Source organism: Eptatretus burgeri, chromosome 6, assembly GCF_056783735.1.
Source record: "Eptatretus burgeri isolate ZD-2024b chromosome 6, Ebu_testis_v1, whole genome shotgun sequence".
Classification (NCBI taxonomy): Eukaryota; Metazoa; Chordata; class Myxini; order Myxiniformes; family Myxinidae; genus Eptatretus; species Eptatretus burgeri.
This window is the reverse complement of record NC_140966.1, coordinates 42,907,831-42,926,746: the sequence shown is the minus strand read 5'-3', so window position 1 is coordinate 42,926,746 and position 18,916 is coordinate 42,907,831. Positions and strand designations below refer to the sequence as shown.

The 18,916-nt window shown below is 42.1% G+C and overlaps 1 protein-coding gene across 4 annotated transcripts in view; it reads right to left on the bottom strand.

The window, feature by feature from the left end:
* The window catches only part of GTF2F1 (general transcription factor IIF subunit 1), a 48,848-nt gene extending 36,664 nt beyond the window's left edge, over positions 1-12,184 (bottom strand). For 2 of the 4 annotated variants that reach the window (XM_085884761.1, XM_085884762.1), the window contains exons 1-9: positions 12,120-12,183; positions 8,562-8,608; positions 7,063-7,135; positions 6,632-6,825; positions 6,380-6,550; positions 6,077-6,282; positions 5,701-5,854; positions 5,533-5,594; positions 1,153-1,269 (exon numbers count right to left, since the gene is read on the bottom strand). In XM_085884761.1, the coding sequence (XP_085740887.1) occupies positions 1,153-1,269; positions 5,533-5,594; positions 5,701-5,854; positions 6,077-6,282; positions 6,380-6,550; positions 6,632-6,825; positions 7,063-7,135; positions 8,562-8,608; positions 12,120-12,131 (1,036 nt within the window). In that variant the 5' untranslated portion in view covers positions 12,132-12,183. Of the gene's footprint in view, positions 1-1,152; positions 1,270-5,532; positions 5,595-5,700; positions 5,855-6,076; positions 6,283-6,379; positions 6,551-6,631; positions 6,826-7,062; positions 7,136-8,561; positions 8,609-12,119 lie in introns of all 4 variants that reach the window. The other 2 variants (XM_085884763.1, XM_085884760.1) reach the window with 2 other exon arrangements.
* Positions 12,185-18,916: the final 6,732 nt, after the last annotated feature.

Genomic DNA, 18,916 nt, shown 5'->3' with positions numbered 1-18,916 from the left:
AACCTACCATACCAGTTTCATGTATATCTGACTCATAATCTCTGAGATATAACAATTTTTTTTTATTGTTTTCGACCAGGGTTCATTCAAAGTCTATCTTCTCCAACAGTTTTCATAGGATCCGGCTGGAAATGTTTGACAATATGGCTGAACGTAGTGCCCCAGTCGCTCGTGGCCCGATTTTTGAAAAAATAATTTTTTAATGATTTTTCAAAAATTTCAAAGTCCCGTTGCTAGGCAACGGTGGTGTCCATAGCAATGGTTCTCATTTGCACACAACTAGGTCATGGTATGAACCTACGAACCAAGTTTCATCAAAATCACCATTGTATTAACTGAAATCACCATTTTAAATACTGATAATAAGGGTAGAAGAAAACCCCCCAAAAACGTTTTTTTTTTTTTTTTTCTTTTTCGAATAGATAGACTACCCAACAGACAGACAGACAGACAGACAGACAGACACACACCAATAACGAATATAGTGGTCACTTATATTTTTTCGTGAAAAGATTTTTTCGTGAACCAATAATCAAGGTGGTGTACTCATTCACTTTCATAGTGTGATTAAGCAACAACTCAAGCCTTTTGTCAAGTTAAGAGAACACATTTCTGCTAAACACGATTTGGTTGTAAAAGATCATTTACAAGTTCCCAGTCATCGAGGTGTTACAAACTGCTGCCCACAAGTGTGTGATACTATGCCTCTTATTTGAATTAAAAGGTCCACATCCATTGTCATGGAAATTAAAGCAATTGTAATACTTGGAAATTAAAGCCAAATTTTGCTGCTTTAAAGATCCAAAAATTAAAATCTTGGCACGTCTAACCAAATTGAGCATTAGAACCTTTTACCGAGTTGCCATTGCTTCTTTGTCATTTATATTAAAGCCTCCGTGCTCGGCATATTGGGAGTTCATCTCCGGTGGTCTGATGTCACCCGCTTGGGACACCAAGTCCATTCCAACATTGTGGTTCAGATAACACAATAATTGTTGATGACAATGGCAACCCCCTCACAAAGTTCATTTTAATGTAAAATAGGTGCAAGATAATTGGTCATGTGATGAGAAATGTAACATCAGTGGGATCTAGCAGTAAGAGAGTAGAGACAAGTGCATTGTGAAAAACAGAAAAGGAACCACTGTATACCTTTTTTTTTCTTTTCCTTTTTTTCTGAAACAGGTGTTTTTTTTCCATCATCATCCTCTTTATCATTCTCATTTTCATCTTCACTTTCTTCACTGCTTCCCATTTCCTCATCCACACCTGGAATAGCATTGAGCAGGATTAACAACCACCTTGGTGAAAAATAAAATAAATAAACAAAAGTTGGGGATCATTCAGACATTTTCTGGTGAAAATCTCAAAATTCCACCATGTCATACATCAATTTCAATCGGAAAACTACATTTCATATCAGAGTAAATATTCCAATAATGCAGGTTACAAGATTGGTAAGATTACATCAGAAGTTTAGACAAACTCTATCATAACTGAACAAAATAAAATAAAAATAAAAAATTACCCCCGTGTGGGGGTGACGGTCATCTCTATAATACCACAAGTTCTCAATGTTCAGTTATGACCGAAGACTACTGCGCAGTTCTACTGCGCAGCTCAAACTGCTCGGTTTGGTTAAAGATGACTCGGCATTTTGGCGCGCGCACAAAATTATATTTTGAAAATAAATGCCGACGTTTACATTTCGGGTTTTGAAACTTTTGCACCTTCGGCGGAAAATGTATAAATATAAAAGGCTAAAAATGTGTTTTATATTTATATTTCATTTCTCCTTCCTTCCTTCTTTGCGAATCGCATCTGCGTTTTTGGCCATCTTCCAGATCACGTGACGATCAAACGGGAAGGAAATTCAAAAATCTGTCCAGTTAGATACAAGATAATATTTTTTACTATCATAATCAATAAACAGTTGCCGAATATCTTGTGGAATGGCAGACAAGATAGGTTTTGAAAATGGCGATTTTTATAACTTACGTGACCTCGTGACCTTGACCCTGACCTTGAACCCAGACAAAAGTTATATCGTTGTGCAACACTCATCGACCTCTACCCACATACTAAGTTTCATCAAGATCGGAAAGAAAAATTGTTGACGGACGGACGGACGTACGGACGGACGGACGGACATTTGGTCCAGCTATATTAGGTCATCTCGGTAGAGATGACCTAAAAAGCACTTCCTCTTCCCTGATATTTCTGCAAAATTTCAGTCATTGTTAAACTATTAATGATATTTGCTTCCAGATATTATGAAAGATGTGCTGCCAAAGGGGTTCAGCTGTCTGTATAGCTGCACCAATCAGATTAAATTACTTCGTCATGCTGCACATATTTCTGACAAGTTTACAGTCAACAATCTGGACTCCTATTTTGCTACGATTGCTTGCGTAGTCTATTCTGGAGTATAGCCTGTCAGTTACCTTAAATTGTGTTGTAATATATTAAAAATCGAATACGTACAATAAACTTCAGCTATCAAATGCTTTTCGGGTTAACAATCAAATGAATAATACATTTTGTTGTGCCAGTATTGCTATTGATATATGCATGTTGTTAGTGAAGTGATGTGTCCTGGCCATGCCTGAGGACCGTGCGTAGTTCTGGGCCACTGGTGATGTTGTGCTGTGTTCTCACCTCGTGTTGAGCGATTAATACAGCTCAGTTTTCTCACAAAACGACGTTTTGTTTGTGGTTCAATTCAACGGTATGCTGCGGGGTCAACTACCTAAACTGACATGGTGGTAGCTGTTCTCGAACCCACAGATGAGCGGCTTTCCCCTCGGTTGACAGTGCACGTGAATCGTGATAGGTGACGGACTACTCAGGCCTTACACAGCCTGCATAAAACAGACCTGTGAGTTTAACATATTTTGTCAATTATGGTAAACACACACTGGGCATCAAAACAGTGGTGTTTAATGAAGTCAAAGGCAATCAACATGTTTGGAAATTGGAAACAAGGAAAAAAAAATACATTACTCCCTTTCCCTCGATCCTAACTTCACACCATTTCTCGTTGTTGATTCACAATGGGAAAAGAAAACCCAAACATCACCACTCAGAGGTTTTCCAGAAGACGGGGAGGCTGTTTCCGAGGCTAATCGCCAGACTGCCCAAAAGAAAGTAAATATGTTGGAACTAATGCTGGGCTAAATCGCAATATCACACCATGGAGAAGCTATAACCAAAGACGAAGAACTTTCTTCTTCACTTGAAAATTTTGTCATCCTCCCATGTTAAAGAATCATTCACCCAGACTTAGAGATTAGTCAAACGGAGACTATAGTGCAGAACTATGTTGATAATAAGGACTTCCAACGATTGCTGAGAGGGGAACATAAACATGTCCAGAGTTGAGTGACCGTGACAGAATGCGATCTGATGGAAAACTGGAAAGAAGACATCAGAAGCAATGATCGATTCCATGACTTTGCTTACCATTGTAAGCAAGATATCTGGCCTAACTTTGGTAGGGTCTTTTTGCACCCTTCTTGTGGACTGGAGTGATGTTTGCTGACTTTCATGCAGAAGGGAGGATGCCAAAGCAGGACAGACTGAAGGGGGCATATAGGGAGGAAGCAATAATGGCAGAGCAGGATTTGAGAGCATAGGCACTGATACCATCTGAGTCCAAAGTGGGATGGGAGGGCTACGTGAGATTTGGAGGCAATAACAGCCATTAGACATTCTGCCTTGTCTGGGGCAGAGTTTGTAGGACTGCATTCCAAAGCAGGGTCATTATGTTTGAGATGTTTTTTTTAATAGAGCCAGGGATTCAGTGTGGGGGAGAGGACCCCGATTGTCTCTATGTAAATCTGTACTGTATAGGACCACATGATGGGAGTGGAATATTGAGCATGACCACTTGGACCTAGAGCCCCGTTGGTATGTGAAGGCAGCCTGGCCCTATCTGTCCACTTTCTATATAGTTTCTGGAAATCCCAGAGATGCTCACTTGTCATAGCACAAAGGGCCCCTTAGCTGCAATCACAGGAAATCTGTAAAATTGTGTACCCATTTACATAATGCATATGCATCGCAAGTGAGGGCCATATCAGTTCAATCATATACAAATTACGTTGGCATCTAAATAATGTACACATCGCAACTCCATCAACAATTCTGTTCCTGCCATATATTGGGCTGACCCATGACCGCGAGCACATTACCACATCTGGAGTGGAGAAATACAAAAGTTTAAGTGCTATTATATGGAGGCATGTCATAGACATCAACGCTCTGATAAGAGCTGGTGGTTGTATCATGCCCCCCTTGCTGTGTGTTTTGTGTTAGCTCTCATACGAGCCTCGACAAGGAATTAAGCCGTCCATAGGGAAAGGTTCTTTCCTAGTCATACTATAATTCGAGAAGTTATCGTTTGTGTGTTTGTTTGATTGCACCCCTGAACTGCTGGACGGTACGAGTTGAAAACTGGTGGTCGTAGTCAGGGTGTGCACGGAAAGATTTTAGATGGTAAAACAATTTCATTATCCTGGGGATGCAGGGTGGGGGAAGGACTCCAATGCTATGTAAATATGGCATAGCACCACTCGCAGTGGTTGTGGGTATCAAGTCATAAAAAAATATATATATATATATTTTAAAACGTTCATTCTGGCACAATTATCTCATCGGTAAGGACTAGTTCTTCACGAGTATGGAAGTATGCATAGTGTACCAGTATCAATCGTGTACATCGTATTTGCTTCTATGCATAGTGCACAATGGCTGACGACATCAATTTGGCAAAACTATTTCCTCAAAAAACGATAGTGTACCAAGCTTAAAGGCTGTATTAGGTCTTAACAAATTTATTACTCAGCAAATGGCATTTATATTATCGCCAATTATATGCTCATGTTTGCAAAATACAATTGTGCCACACCATATTCCCTCTGTGCCTGGTGTTGGCTTAATGGCTAGAGTGGTGGGATTGGGATCCATAGGGTCCTGAGTTCGAATCCTGCTTGTCTGTTGAATTAATACCAGGTGGGGTTGACTCTGCCTGTCATCCTTCTGAGGTCAGCAAAATGAGTGCCAGCTTGCTGGTATCCTGTGTTGGAGTGGCGATCCGTCCAGGATTGTGCCCAATAGCCTAGGAGACTGCTTAGGCAGCACCAACGCTCTGCACAGAGTATGGTCCCAATAGATTGATGGGATGGATGGATGGATGGATGGATATTCCCTCTCCTCCCCCAAACTCCACCCCTTATTTCCATGTCCTTTTCCTCACTTCTGTCAGTATATGAACCTGTAACCTTCCTATATGTTCACCTCTTTCATGTGCCCAGATACAGTAGTCAAAAACAAAACAACATTTATCTCATGTGTGAAGTCATATTTAGGCAAACAATCGTGAAAAAGAATAATGTTTGTGTTTGTTTCTCTGTTAGAAAATTATATTCTACCAAAAACAAGATATTACTTTCTCACTTTCAAAGCTAATTTACTTTGATTTAATATTATTAAACAATATGTAAATTAGGTCCAGATACTCCTGAATTATACCTTTTGGGATTTCTTTTCCAGGGTCAGGTTTCACCTTGCCCATATCTTCTGGTTCTTCTTCACTGAAAGTATATATACATATATGTGTGTGTACATCACCATGTGACATTCCCATATATTTATGGATCAGTACATAAAAATGACTTTCAATAGCTTGCCAAGAATTACCTGGTGTCATCGGACATGTAATCCACCTCTGCGCCTTCAAAGTCTCCATCATCACTTTCTTCTAAAGCTTCACTTTCCAAACCCTTTTTCTTGTTCTTCTTCGTCTTCCCTTTACCTGTACTCTTTTCTTTGGAATGTTTGCTGCTACCTTCTCCTTTGAGATGAAACACATGAACAATTTTCACATTTTAGACTCATGGAGAGAACATGTGAAACTTTTCCTTAATTTCACATTTAAGTAAGATGTTAGAAGACTTTATTATCAGAGAAGAGTGTTGTAAACTTACTGATGAAACCTTTGATTTATGAAGTACAAAGTTGCCATGAAAAATTGCTCATTGTTAGATCCCTAACCACACAGACAACAGGTACAAACCTTCACTATTGCTTTCTGCTTCACTGTCAGAGGACAACTCTAGGTCTTCTTCCATATCATGAATCTTCAAGTTGAACGCCTTCTTTGTATTTTGCTTTTTCACCTTTTTCCCCACCTCTCCGTCTTCTGTTTCATCCACGTCTACATCCTTATCTTTCAACCGTTTTTGCAGCATGATCGTGAAGCGATTCAGCACAGTGTTTCGGCTAGAGGCAAAAATACAGGACGGCAAAGGATGTAATAAAGCATCATCTTTATGAACAACAACAATGCAAATGCACACATTAATAACTGTTTTCTTACCGTCCCCATTCAACTTCAGCCTCCTCTGCAGAAAGTGTCTTGTGTTTAACCTGACGGGTGAAGTTGTACCAGGAATTAAGTGGGAAAGCCTCAAAAGCTCCATCAGCGCACTTTGTGAAGATGTAGTAGGAAGCATTTTCAGTAACACCACCCTTTTTTGTACCTTTAAACCTGAATAGAACAAGAGCAGTGACCACCTTCTCATGAATCAATGACTTTCTAGATTCTCAACAATTAAAAACTGCAAAGTACCTCCTCCCTGCCTTCCCATTTATTCTGAGACTCCATGGCTGGTCTTCAACTCTGAACTCTCTGGAAGCAAATCCAAACTTCTTCCTCCTTGCCTCTTCTCGTTGTTTCTTCCTGAACTCACTGCCAGCTCCAAATTCAGGTTTTTCCTCATCTTGGTAAATCTTCTTATTGCTAAGATCATGCTCCATCTTTGCCTACAACAAAAATAAATAAATAAAAACACCTTCAAATGGATGGAACAGAATAAGACAAAATTTACTTTTTAAATCTAATTCGGTTTTGCTTTAAGAAATAAAAATAAAAACTTGCTTCAAAATAAAAAAATGCAAATAATTTATCAAAAGCAAATACAGTAGAGAGCGACTAACAGAGGAAATTACGAAAGGACAACAAATTTAGGACTAAAAAGGCAGGACACTGTCACAACTCACATGGGTCCAAGTTGAGAAGTCAATCTTGTCTCCAGAATTAAAGGCCATGATGTTAAACTGTTTGGGACTATTTCTGTTGAAGAGGAAGGTGAAAATATATATTTTAGTTTTGACAGTAACATTATTGTCACCCACAGAGATTTGTTTGTCTACGACTACTACTACTACTACTACTACTACTACTACTATGACTACAAATAATAATAATAATAATAATAATAATAATAATAATAATAATAATAATACTTATTTAGCAACCTCAATTGTTGCACCTCCTTTTGCAGTAGGTCGGGGAAACGTTTTGGCTGAATGCTTTCATGAACAGGATCGGCAAGCCGACATTCAACTTGAGGTGGCAGGAATTTTAACTTGTTCAAGGTGCCAGTGATAACCCACCGCCTCTTTGTGAAAGACATAATGGAATATTTAAACATCCACCAACTAATACAAGCAGAGAAGACACCCAGCTTTACGTCCATCCAAGGTATGGCACACTTCATGATACAAGGCCTTCCCCGCTTGCAAAGCACCAAACGAAGTTTAGCGCCAGGTCGAGAATTCAACCCGGACGAGACAGCTACCTCTGCACCATCATATGGAATGGAGAGTTGTCTGTATGCAGACAATAAAATTTGGATCATCAAATCACGAAAGTTAAACTTGCAAAGTGCACATCTGTCAACATTAAAATCTGACAGTTGGAATCAAAAGAAAAATGCAACAATGGTCGTAACATCTATTCTATACTATAAAAGGAGTCGTGCATGCATCCATGCAAGTTCCATCCATTGGTTGGATAGTTTGCTTGACTCAACCCACAATTTCTAAATTAGGGCCACCAATTTATGAACCCTTTAGAATTACCTTCAAGAAGCCTTCATAATTTACTCTTTGGAACCCACTCTCTCAAGCAGTGCACTTTTACTGTGGTTGTGCAGGTTTGTTATCATTTCTGACTATTTTCTCTTAAAAGTGTGATTGGATTCTGTTGGACAGCTTTGGAAAGGTGGGAATGGGGGGGGGGGGTTGGGAATGGCGGAGGGGGTGGAAATGAATGGAAAGGTGGGAAAGGGGGGACGCAATCGCTCCAGAAGTAATGTGCTTATGCATTATAAATTTATGATGGGTTGGATGAATTTCTGCATCTAATTTTTTTATTATTATTTAATATGTTGAATTACATGTATCTATCGATAGTCTAAAAGGCCAAATAAGATAGATATCTCCAAATTAGGAACAGCATGCATGTAAACCAGTCTTTTATAGCATCGATAGAAACAGTAGCAGGTATGAATAGCAGGTATGTAAACAAACCTATGTATGCAAACCGATGTGTGATGCGCAATGATAAAATTTTCATTTTATTTAAATTAATGACCTTCATTTCTGAATTGTACAAATGAAAAATTTCAGAACTACTGCTACAGTTAGGTAACAGTAGACCTAATCATGAGAAACAATGATGGTATGTTACACAGTAACAGTGTGAAGATAATTACCTTGGAACACGGACAACATATTCAGTAGTGGTCTGACTTCCTGAGGCCTGGGAAAAAAAAAAAGACACCAATCAAGAAAGGCAAGCCAAACAGAATTTAAAAAAATAAAATGAAAATACCTACAACCTGATTATTAGGGTACCCTATGCCTTTACAGGCTGTGGTACCCAATTGTTTTTGTTCTGTTTATTTTTATGTTTAAGCGGTGAAGCTTCTTCAATATTTGACTACGTCCTTCCTTCCATACATCCATAAAGAAGAATAACCTTTCCAACCCACCATTTTAAGTCGAGAGGGTTCTAAAGGGCAATTGAAAAGGGTTCTAAAGGGTAAATCTAAAGGGTAGTTCAAGAGGGGGGATTCTAAAGCGCAATTCTAAAGGGTAATTCTAACGGGTTTCGTTCATTTGTAGACTTTTCTGATTTCATATTAAATAATAATTTACAGATGCTTTCTGACCGTTTTGTGATTTTTCCAGGTGTATTGACTTCGATGTCCGTCGGCATGCAAAATTTCAGCTTTCTACATTACAGGGAAGGTACCAAAACATTAACATCAGTCAGTGAGTGAGTGGTTAGAATGAGCTTTATATGTTGACTATATGATTGAATAACTAAATGTTATTTTCTCTCTGTCTGTGTGTAACAGCAATCACACCAAAAATACTGAGCCAATTGCTACCAAACTTGGCACATGGTCCAAGTTCGACCTAGTCATGAACATGGGCTACTTGATTCATTTGTAGTCGCAGGAGTTTGGGAGGGAAGGTAGATGAAAATCCTCTATGTAAAAGTGTATTGTGCAACACCACCTGGTAGTGGTTGCAGAAGTTATGACAAATCAGGTGTGAAGATAACTTGGATTTTTGCACTGGACACGTGTTACATTCATGGGGGGGGGTGTTGCATTGGTTTTGTCGAGGTTGCTGTGGCTCTCAAGATGGGTTTCTTTCTTCACTATTTATTTTTCTTGTTTTGTTTTCAATCCTTCTGCTGCAGGACCTTCCTTCCCCTTCTCTTTCTATTCTCTTTTCGAGGGCTCCACATTATCTCATGCGGCGGTACTGTGTGGATTTTGAAGAAAGGAAAGTAGGGTAAAGAAGAAGAAGAAGCGAGAGCCGTGGTGGCGGGCAGAAAGGCGAGTGCGAGGAGTAAGGGAGAAAAAAAAAGGCGAGATATGAACGGAGGACACGCGTATGGCCTGTGTGACGAGAGACCTGGCCTGTAAGAGCTCGTTGATGATTGGAGTGATCCCTCCGAGGGTCGCCTGTTGGAGGCACCGTCTGTGTTGAAGGCACTGAGGCAGAGGAGAGCCTCATTGGGACACAGTTGGAGGGGGAGAGCAGAAGTGTTTCCTCCTCCTGAGTGTCATCCGAGCCGACCTGAAGCAAAGTGTGGCTTCAAGGTGCTGCAGCAATTGCTCCGGTTCATTCGTTGGTGAAGTTTGAGAACCCTTCCAGAGAGGGAGGGGTGGTGGTGAGGTGCAAGCCTTGTGGCCTCTGGCTTGGGCGAGGCCGTTGGAACGTCAACTCAAACAGGCCTGAATTTTTCTTCTTCTTCCCCCTATACCTTTCTCCTTTGCAAATTATTTTCTTTATATCTTGGCAAATATTCTTTTGTTATTTTGCTTCCCCCTCCCCCCCCCTTAGGATCAGCTTAGGATACCTGGTGGGTGGTGGAATTGTGTCTTGGCCATTTTGTCTTGGCACCTGTCTGTCCTTTAATCTCTAAATAATTATCGCTGATATATTTGATGCTCTCTATTTTTATATATATATATATATATATATATATATATATATATATATATATATATATATATATATATATATATATTTTTTTTTGTTTTTTTTTTTTTTTTTTTTACATGGTCTATTCATTGCTTGGTGGTATACCCTGTTTCATGTCCTGAGTAAAACATTTGCATTTTTTTTCTCTGTTTTGAATTTGCATATGATGCTGCATGTTAAAGAGTGGGGTGTGGGAATTGGCATCACCATTAGAATGTGAACATCGCTCGGTCACATCTGACTGCTGATACAGCGCGACTGCACACGGGGTACGTATTGGTCTCCCAAGAACGTCAATCAGAACCTCCGGAGACATAGGTGGTACCCCGAGCCCTCTACCCAAGGGCTAGGTCGTAACACACGTCCCCATAGAGTGGGAAGGCCAAAAGCCAACATCCACTAATCAGGGGAAGGGGGGTGGGGGTGGGAGGGGAAGTGGCAGGAGAAGGGACCCGGCCTTGCCCAGCAACGCCAGGCACCCCTGCCAGGTGTGACCACAAAAAACAAGGTACTTACATCGTCTCTAATAACTTCCTCCATTATAATGATGTCCTTACTTTTAGCAGGGCACATATTGGAATTTGTGAATAGTCAGCAGATTTCAATTTCATCAAAATATCCCAATTTTGTTTTGTTTTTTTAGCATGCAATGGACATTGTAAAAAATAATAAATCAATAAATTTCAGTCAAAATCTACAATTTTTTGCCATCAAATCCAAACGTGCCAACAGAGGCCGACATCTGGGGTGGGTTCGAATAGCAAGCAGTTTGCCATCGCTTTCCAAGCCAGTCGTTCTGTATCAACTACTTTGCAAGCTGCTCACCTTGTCGCTCGGCCAACAGAGTAGATGATTACGAGAGGGACTTCGTTATGTTTGCAAAAATGGATACTCACAATATTATTGAAATGTGCATTTTGGTTCGCGGGCACCAGCAGTGACCACTATTTTCGTTGTGTGTGTGTGTGTGTGTGTGTGTGTGTGTGTGTGTGTGTGTGTGTGTGTGTGTGTGTGTGTGTGTGTGTGTGTGTGTGTGTGTGTGTGTGTGTGTGTGTGTGTGTGTGTGTGTGTGTGTGTGTGTCTCCAGAGCATAGCTCCGTGACGTTTGATGCGATCTTGATGAAACTTGGACACAAGCTTGATATCATGGTCTAGTTGTCTTTTTGTATGAGGGGCGTCCCAGATTAGCTTGGCGGGAGGGGGGGGGGAGTTCCTCCTTCTGACTCCCCATCATTTGTTTTTTTTTTCTTTGTTTCTTTCTTTCCCTCTTAATCGTACAATACATTCGTTTGGGGAAGTCGTCACAAGAGGGTCAAGTAAAGCTGAAAACGACCGCCCGGGCAGAATCTGTTCGAGTACCACGATGGCATCGTTTCCATGGAGACAGTCATGTTGTGAAGCGGTGTTGAACACTCCGTTTCGTTGGAATGATTGCTTCAGCTCTTTGAATCAAGCAAGCCGCTTGGCGAGCGGAACACACACCGAAGCACGTTCCGTACACGTCAATCAAATCGACGACATAAACTATATCCACCTGAAACTTCCCAATCGTGATACTTGTACGGTTGGAGTATAATCTGAATGAAGCATAATTTTTAAAATAAATAAATAAAAACAAAACCTCATCGTCGAAACCAGACGATTTAAAATCGATCAAAAAACTCACTTTACAAGATACGACGATAAATAAATAAAAACATCCATGGACAGTCGAGATCCATTACATACAACGTGTCAAAAAAAAGGCAACGGTGAAACATCGTCTTTACCGGGGCAGCCATGATCGCGTCAAACGATTCCGGGTTATTAATTTGCTTTCGCTGCTCGTTTTTTACCTCGCTAATTAATTTTTAATATATCGAATAATGTACTTACCGTACGCGGTTTAACTTCAATCGAAGAATTTCGCTTTTACAATTAATTACGGCAGACAAAGATTGGACAAAATTCGAGGGAGAAATTACAAGCTTAGCTTGTATATATTGGCACGAAAGCACGATCACGTGGTCAATGAAACGCGCGAAGAGGATCATGGGAGTATTAGTTGTGAGACGTCAAAAAGCACACAATAATGGGTTACAAATCGATCGATAATTATAATTCTCGCAATCTCTGCGAGTCTGCGACCGCTGTTTCTTGACAACCCCTGGTCTGATCTAATTGAAACTTACCAGCAATATTGTTGGGAACCTGTAGATGTGCTTTTTCAAGGTTTGATATTAATCGGACAAGCGGTTCCCAAGTTACGGCCATTTATTTACCAACCAATGACAGGACACGGTGCTATGACATCACGAATGACGTCACAATTCTTCTTCTTTTATTTTTACTGCACGATTGACGTCACAACCCTTCTTCGTTTGATATGACGTCACAATTACGTACGGCCACGCACTAGTGATAATAATTACCACAAGCCGAAACCCGTCACAGACGGATTCCGTTCCATGAGCCCAATATGACAACCAGTGGCGGCTCTCGAAAGAGCCGGATCCCAGTCGATGTACTCCATGGCCTTACCTCATGAGGCCTACAAAACGTCCTTGTACACGACGTTTTTGGTGTACACCACTCCTTGTGAAGAAGTCCCCTGATTTGTAACCGTGTCTACTTTGACGAACTAAATTATAAATGAACAACTAAAATTGGCTCTTGCATGTTATAAATTTGTTGTAGCATGAATCTGTGAATTGAATTATAAATCGCTTGATGTAATGAGCTAATTTTAACTGTGTAGAGCAGGATTGCACTGTAAGCTGCTTGGATTTGGATTTGGATAAGTCAATGAGGTGTTAATATCCAGAGTGGTTGGCAACGTGTGGAGCTGATTATAACCATGTTGATTAAAACTCATTAAGATTGTGTATTGGGAAGGAATTCGTTTGAGCTCTTCAATCATCAGAAATGGACCAGCGTACGAGAGAGGACAACACGACGTGAGTCGAGCGTTGGAGGAGAGCCCTGGCGGACAAGGTGAACACACGGGAGCTGAGCCGGCAGGATAGAGACGCTGTGCGGAAACAACTCAACACAGGAATCAGAGTTGGACATTGTGTGTAATTGTGAACTTCCTCATTTGACATTATATCTGTTTATTTGAAATAAAAGTTTCAAAAACGTTACGCTGTTGATGTAGTAACTGTAACGTCACTCAGAAGTCATCGACCACAACTGACAAATATCCATTTGATTGGTGGCCGACCTGTACGATTCTTGATACTCATGAAGCACAAACCTTGGGTTGCATTAGACTATAAGAGAATGAGCTGGATTCGGCACCAAAAATAACATACGCACACAAAAGGGAAGGAAACCCCAAAGTGTATACCACCTCTCTCTGTCTATCTCTATCTCTATCCCATATATGTATATATATATATATATATATATATATATATATATATATATATATATATATATATATATATATATATATATATATATATATATGTCTCTCTCCACCCTCCCCCCCCCCCCCGCCCTCTTTTTGTGTCTGGACAGTGTTTGCCTCCAGACATGTCTGGATGGTGTTTATCTCCATACTTGTCCTGGCCATGTTTTGCATGTCTGCCTTCCCTTCCTCGCACCTCAAGCATTCTTCCCCTCCCCCCCCCACCCCCTTTGTTTTTCCCAATAGCGAACCGATGGGTGGTATTTGCTTGTCTTCTCCAATAATAAATGTGTGTGTGTCCTCCACAACTTCAAAACCATGAAACCTAGCGGCCCCAAACTTTGCATGCATAGTAAAGGAACTACAAGTACAAGGTGGTGCATGAATGACAACTGGGTGTTTGGTTTAATTAAAATACCCCTTTTGAAAATAATTAATGGCCTTTTTTATTGTAATCCTTTATTACGTACATCCTCGGACACCTCGCTCACCCTCGACGGGGTCTTAATTTGCCATTTCTTTTGGCTTGCTAAACAATGCCTCGATTTGGAACAGGCTGAAAAAGTTTCCTGATGATAATGTGCTCATTTTTATTTTACACAATTGAATGCCTGACCTTCATACCTACGAATCGCTCTACACACCGCAATGCCTATAAACGCCCGGTGATGCTAGCGTTCATGACTTTATTTCATTTCCGCACATGCCATAACCTTTAGAATCTCTTAACCTGAGCTGAATTTCAAAATTTATCCTGCGAAATTGACCTTAGCAGCAGTTCCGACTGCTAACAAAAGTGCTCATTTGTCCAATTTGGACATAGTTTCACATTTCGGACATCTCCGGGAGGTGTTTATAATGACGGATCGGCGATCGCTAATCGCTTGCCAAGACAGCCATTCCTTATCATCTGTTTCATTGGAGTGCTTGCTTGAGTACTTCAGCCACTTGGCTAGCATTTTGACAATATTCATACTGTCATTGAATACTGCATATCGATCAACCTGAACAAGGTTCAGGGGCCACTCGCCTGTGTTGGCCCAGCTTTGTCATGCAGTGTGTCAGACGGTGGCTGCCTCGCTGAAAATGTGCAATTTTATTTTCCACTTTTTGGGAAGGAGAAACTAAACGTTTCCACTTATTGTACGATCGTCTTTCATTTTACGAACCGTCACTTTGGCATAGATAAATACATACAAAAAAATGAAACGTTTAGTTTTTGAAAGCTTCTTCAACCGCTTTGTTGGAGTACTTGGTCAAACCACTTAACCTGCGCACTCTTCATGCTTTGATGGTGATATCGCGGCTCAATACCGGAGTTAGGAAGGCAAAATAAATTATATGATTACAAAAAGTAAAAAATGTTTTCAGTTGGGATAAAGCAATGAATCTTCAAATCACAGCAGGTTCCCAAGAGATACACACGCTTACTCAAAGCTATCTAGCCTGGGTTTGAATCAGGACCCAGCTATAAATGGTTATCCCGGTGTTTTGCAGAGAGGGTGATTCATCAATGTGTCTGCCATCTCTCAGATGGATATTAAACTGGGTGGCATATCTGCCGGACCCCCCCCCCTCCACCGCACTCTCCCCTCCCCTCTCTTCCCCCTCTCCCTCTCTTTCCCACCCCCCTCTCTCTCTCTCCACCTCCAACCCCTCCCCTCCTCGTCTACCCCCTCCCCTCACCCTGTATTAAGGGGACTGTTAAGGACTGATGATTTAGTTTTGAATTTAAACTGTTTCCCCATAGTGTAGCATGTATGAATCAGATTTAGAGTGAGCTGAGCAGAGGGGTGCAAAGCTCACTGCATGGACGAGCATCCATGCATGCAGGCAGGCCTTTGCCAGGTAGATCACGTGTGCTTTAAATGCTCCTGCCCAGTTTTATAGAAAACCTTGTGATTAAAAAGAAAACGTTTCTGTTTGGGCACATTTTATCAGATTCCCTTCTCCACCCCTCATGCTGCCTTCCCTTCCCCTCATGCTGCCATCCCTTCACCTCCACTCACACTGCCTTCCCCTCCCCTCACACCTCATTAATTTCCCCTCACACTCCATTCCCTTCCCCTCACACCACATTATCTTCCCCTCACGCTGCCTTACCTTCTCTTGCCCGCACGCTGCTTTCCCTCCACCTCCTCTCATGTTGACCTCCTCCCAAACCCCCTCCCATCACCACTTTCCCCCTCCTCTCTCTCCCCCATTCTCCTCGTTCCCACCCCTCCCCTCTCCCAGAGTGCATCGTGATGTTTAGTTAGGCATTGCTCTTCCCACCCATTCCTCGCTTTTCCCTCCATTATAGCTCTCCCCTTCCTCACCCCTCCGAGCTCCCCACCCCTTCACCATTGCTGCTCCCCCTTGCATCCCCATCCCTCCTCCCTCCTCTCTGCGTCCCCTCCCTCCATCCTCTCTCCCACCTCTTCCTCTTTCTCCCTCCTTCTCCCCCCTTAATATTCTCATCAGTGAAGCGACAGGTTGTATTTGCTCATAGTACAATAAATGTCTGTGTGTCAGTATGACCTTCAGACAGTGTCTCCCCTCAGGTCAGGTGTTGCAGCATGCGCCGAAGCAGAGCATCGCTGCATCCACTTTCCGCCGGTACTCCAGGGGCCTCCATCTGGCCATCCCCCAGGCAGATGCCTGGTCCATCCCCATCTCCTTGAGATGCCGATCAACCTGCTGCAATCACGAGGCACGTGGTCGGCCCATTGGCCTCCTCCACTCACGAGGCTCCTCGCTGAGAAAATCTGGTGAGCAGGATCAGCGTCAGGAAAATGAGCCACATGTCCATACATCCGCAACTGACTCTCATGGACTATGCAGGTAACAAATCTCATTTGAGTCTCTCTCAGCAACCGCTCGTTGGACAGAAAGTCAGACCAGCGATAGCCAAGTGTTCTCTTAAGAGACCTGGTACCAAAGGAATTAAGTTGTCATCTCAGTTCCCTTGTCAAAGTCCAAGTCTCCCATCCGTAGAGCAAGACTGGAAGAACCAAAGACCTGACGACTCAGACTTTCGTCCTACTGCACAGGTACCGACAGTCCTACACCCTATGATCAAGTGAATCCATGACTCCCCAGGCCTGACCCAGACGTCTATTGACCTCTGGCTCACAGCCAGCAGAGACATATCACTGACAAGGTAAGTGAATCTCTCCGTGACCTCAACATCCTCACCTCAGAGGGTGGATAAACCTGCTGACCAGTACTAGTAAGACTACGACTACTACTACTACTACTACTACTATGACTACTCTTTAATGGCCCAGATTATTCCCTTCTTCTTGTGAGGTCAGCTGCAGAATGTTTTTGGGCCAAATCTTTCATGAAGTCTGAGCAGACCTGAAAGTTGACTGAAGGTGACAGAAATTTGCAATTTGTTCAGGGTGCCCCTAATAACACACTGACTTCTCAGAAATACACTATGAGGTATTTAACATCCATCAGTTAATGCTAGTGTATTATACACCAGCTTAATATCCATCCAAAGGAAGGTGGGCTTTTTGATACAACACCCTATCGAGAATAAAACCCAGACTAAACAACTAAAGGTAATTATGCAACCTTTGCACCGTGACATCAGATAAAGATAAACCCAATGGGCAAGGTGCATTTCCTGTCACATTTGCCTGCAATATAATGCACATTCACCTTTTGAAGTTGCCGATTTCCATTCAGTAAGGATATATTGCCGGACCACACGTATTCGTGGTTTATAAAATGCAACCCGCTTCGACATTCGCGGCCCTGTGCTTCGTGTATTCAAGATTAATTTTTTTTCATGGGTGAAAAAAAATTCTACCAGCCACGCTATACACTGAGCTGCACGGCTTGTTCCACCATTCATGCTATAAAGATACTTCACCACATCTATTACGAGCTGCTGTGTTAAATGTTATCAGTCACACAATTAAAATGCTTCACTGCATCTATTACTAGCTGCTCAAGATGTTACGCTCCCCCCCTCCCATAAACTACGCAATTAAAATGGGTCACCACATCTAAAACCTGCTGTGTAAAATGTTTGCATCTGCCAACATCTCCCACAAACAATGGGTAGCCAACTCACCCCTCCCACAGCCACCCACAATTCCCACATGACAACATATGTGCAGTGTGTCCTGAGTCTCAATAATTACTTTTATCCCACTGCCTTGACCGGTGTTTTGCCTCTCATTTGCTCATTGATTAAGCATACATAGCTGCCGAGCTCAAAACCAGTGCTGGAGATCCATCAACCTCCAAGAGGCAGAAGAAAGTGATAAGCCCGAGTCACAAAGTGGAGCTGCTGAACCCGGCTGTCGAGAGTACAGAGTGTGGCCTCTGTGGGCAGACACTATGGAGGAAACTAACCCACCATTCGTAATATATGGAAGAATGAGAAGGTGATCTGCAAAAGTGTTGTGGCGAGCACTGCACCCAGCACCGAAGTGGTCACTCACGTCCTGGATGTCCACATAGACAGAATGGAGTAAGCTCTGAGTGTATGGATTGAGGACAACATGCTGAAAAACATACCTTTAAGTGGACCTCTCATTCACGCAAAGGCATTGCATATCTTGCGCATCTGACTGATGAGGGGAGCGCTAGCATGAGTGACGCGGCTTTGAGCAATGTGGGTACGAGTGGACCCAGCCCATTTCAAGCAAAAAGGGGATGGTTTGACCGCTTCATGAAGCACTACGATCTCCACAACATCAAACTGACAGGCGAGTGTGCCTCTGGACCACAAGGCGGCCAAAACATTCCCTGCTCAACTCGCGCAGCTCATCGTGGAGAAGAGGCATCTGCCAGAGCAGGTGGTCAATGCTGACGAGACCAGCCTCTTTTGGAAAAAGATGCCAACGCAAACTTTTATCTCAAAGCACGATGGGACAGCATCGGGATTCAAGGCCGCAAAGGAATGGACATCTCTACTCTAATGAAAAAAGCGACTACACGACGAAGACCCGTGTATTCAATGCTGCATCATTCCATGAACCCGCATGCTCTCAAGGGCAAGAACAAGCACATGCTGCCCTTATTTTGGATGGCCAGCAGGAATGCATAGGTGATGGCAGCAATTTTCATGCACTGGTTCCAAAACTATTTCATCCCTCAGGTGGAGAGGTACCTGGTGGAAAAAAACCTTGCGTTCAAGGTTCTCCTGCTTAGCGACAACACTCCCGGCCATGC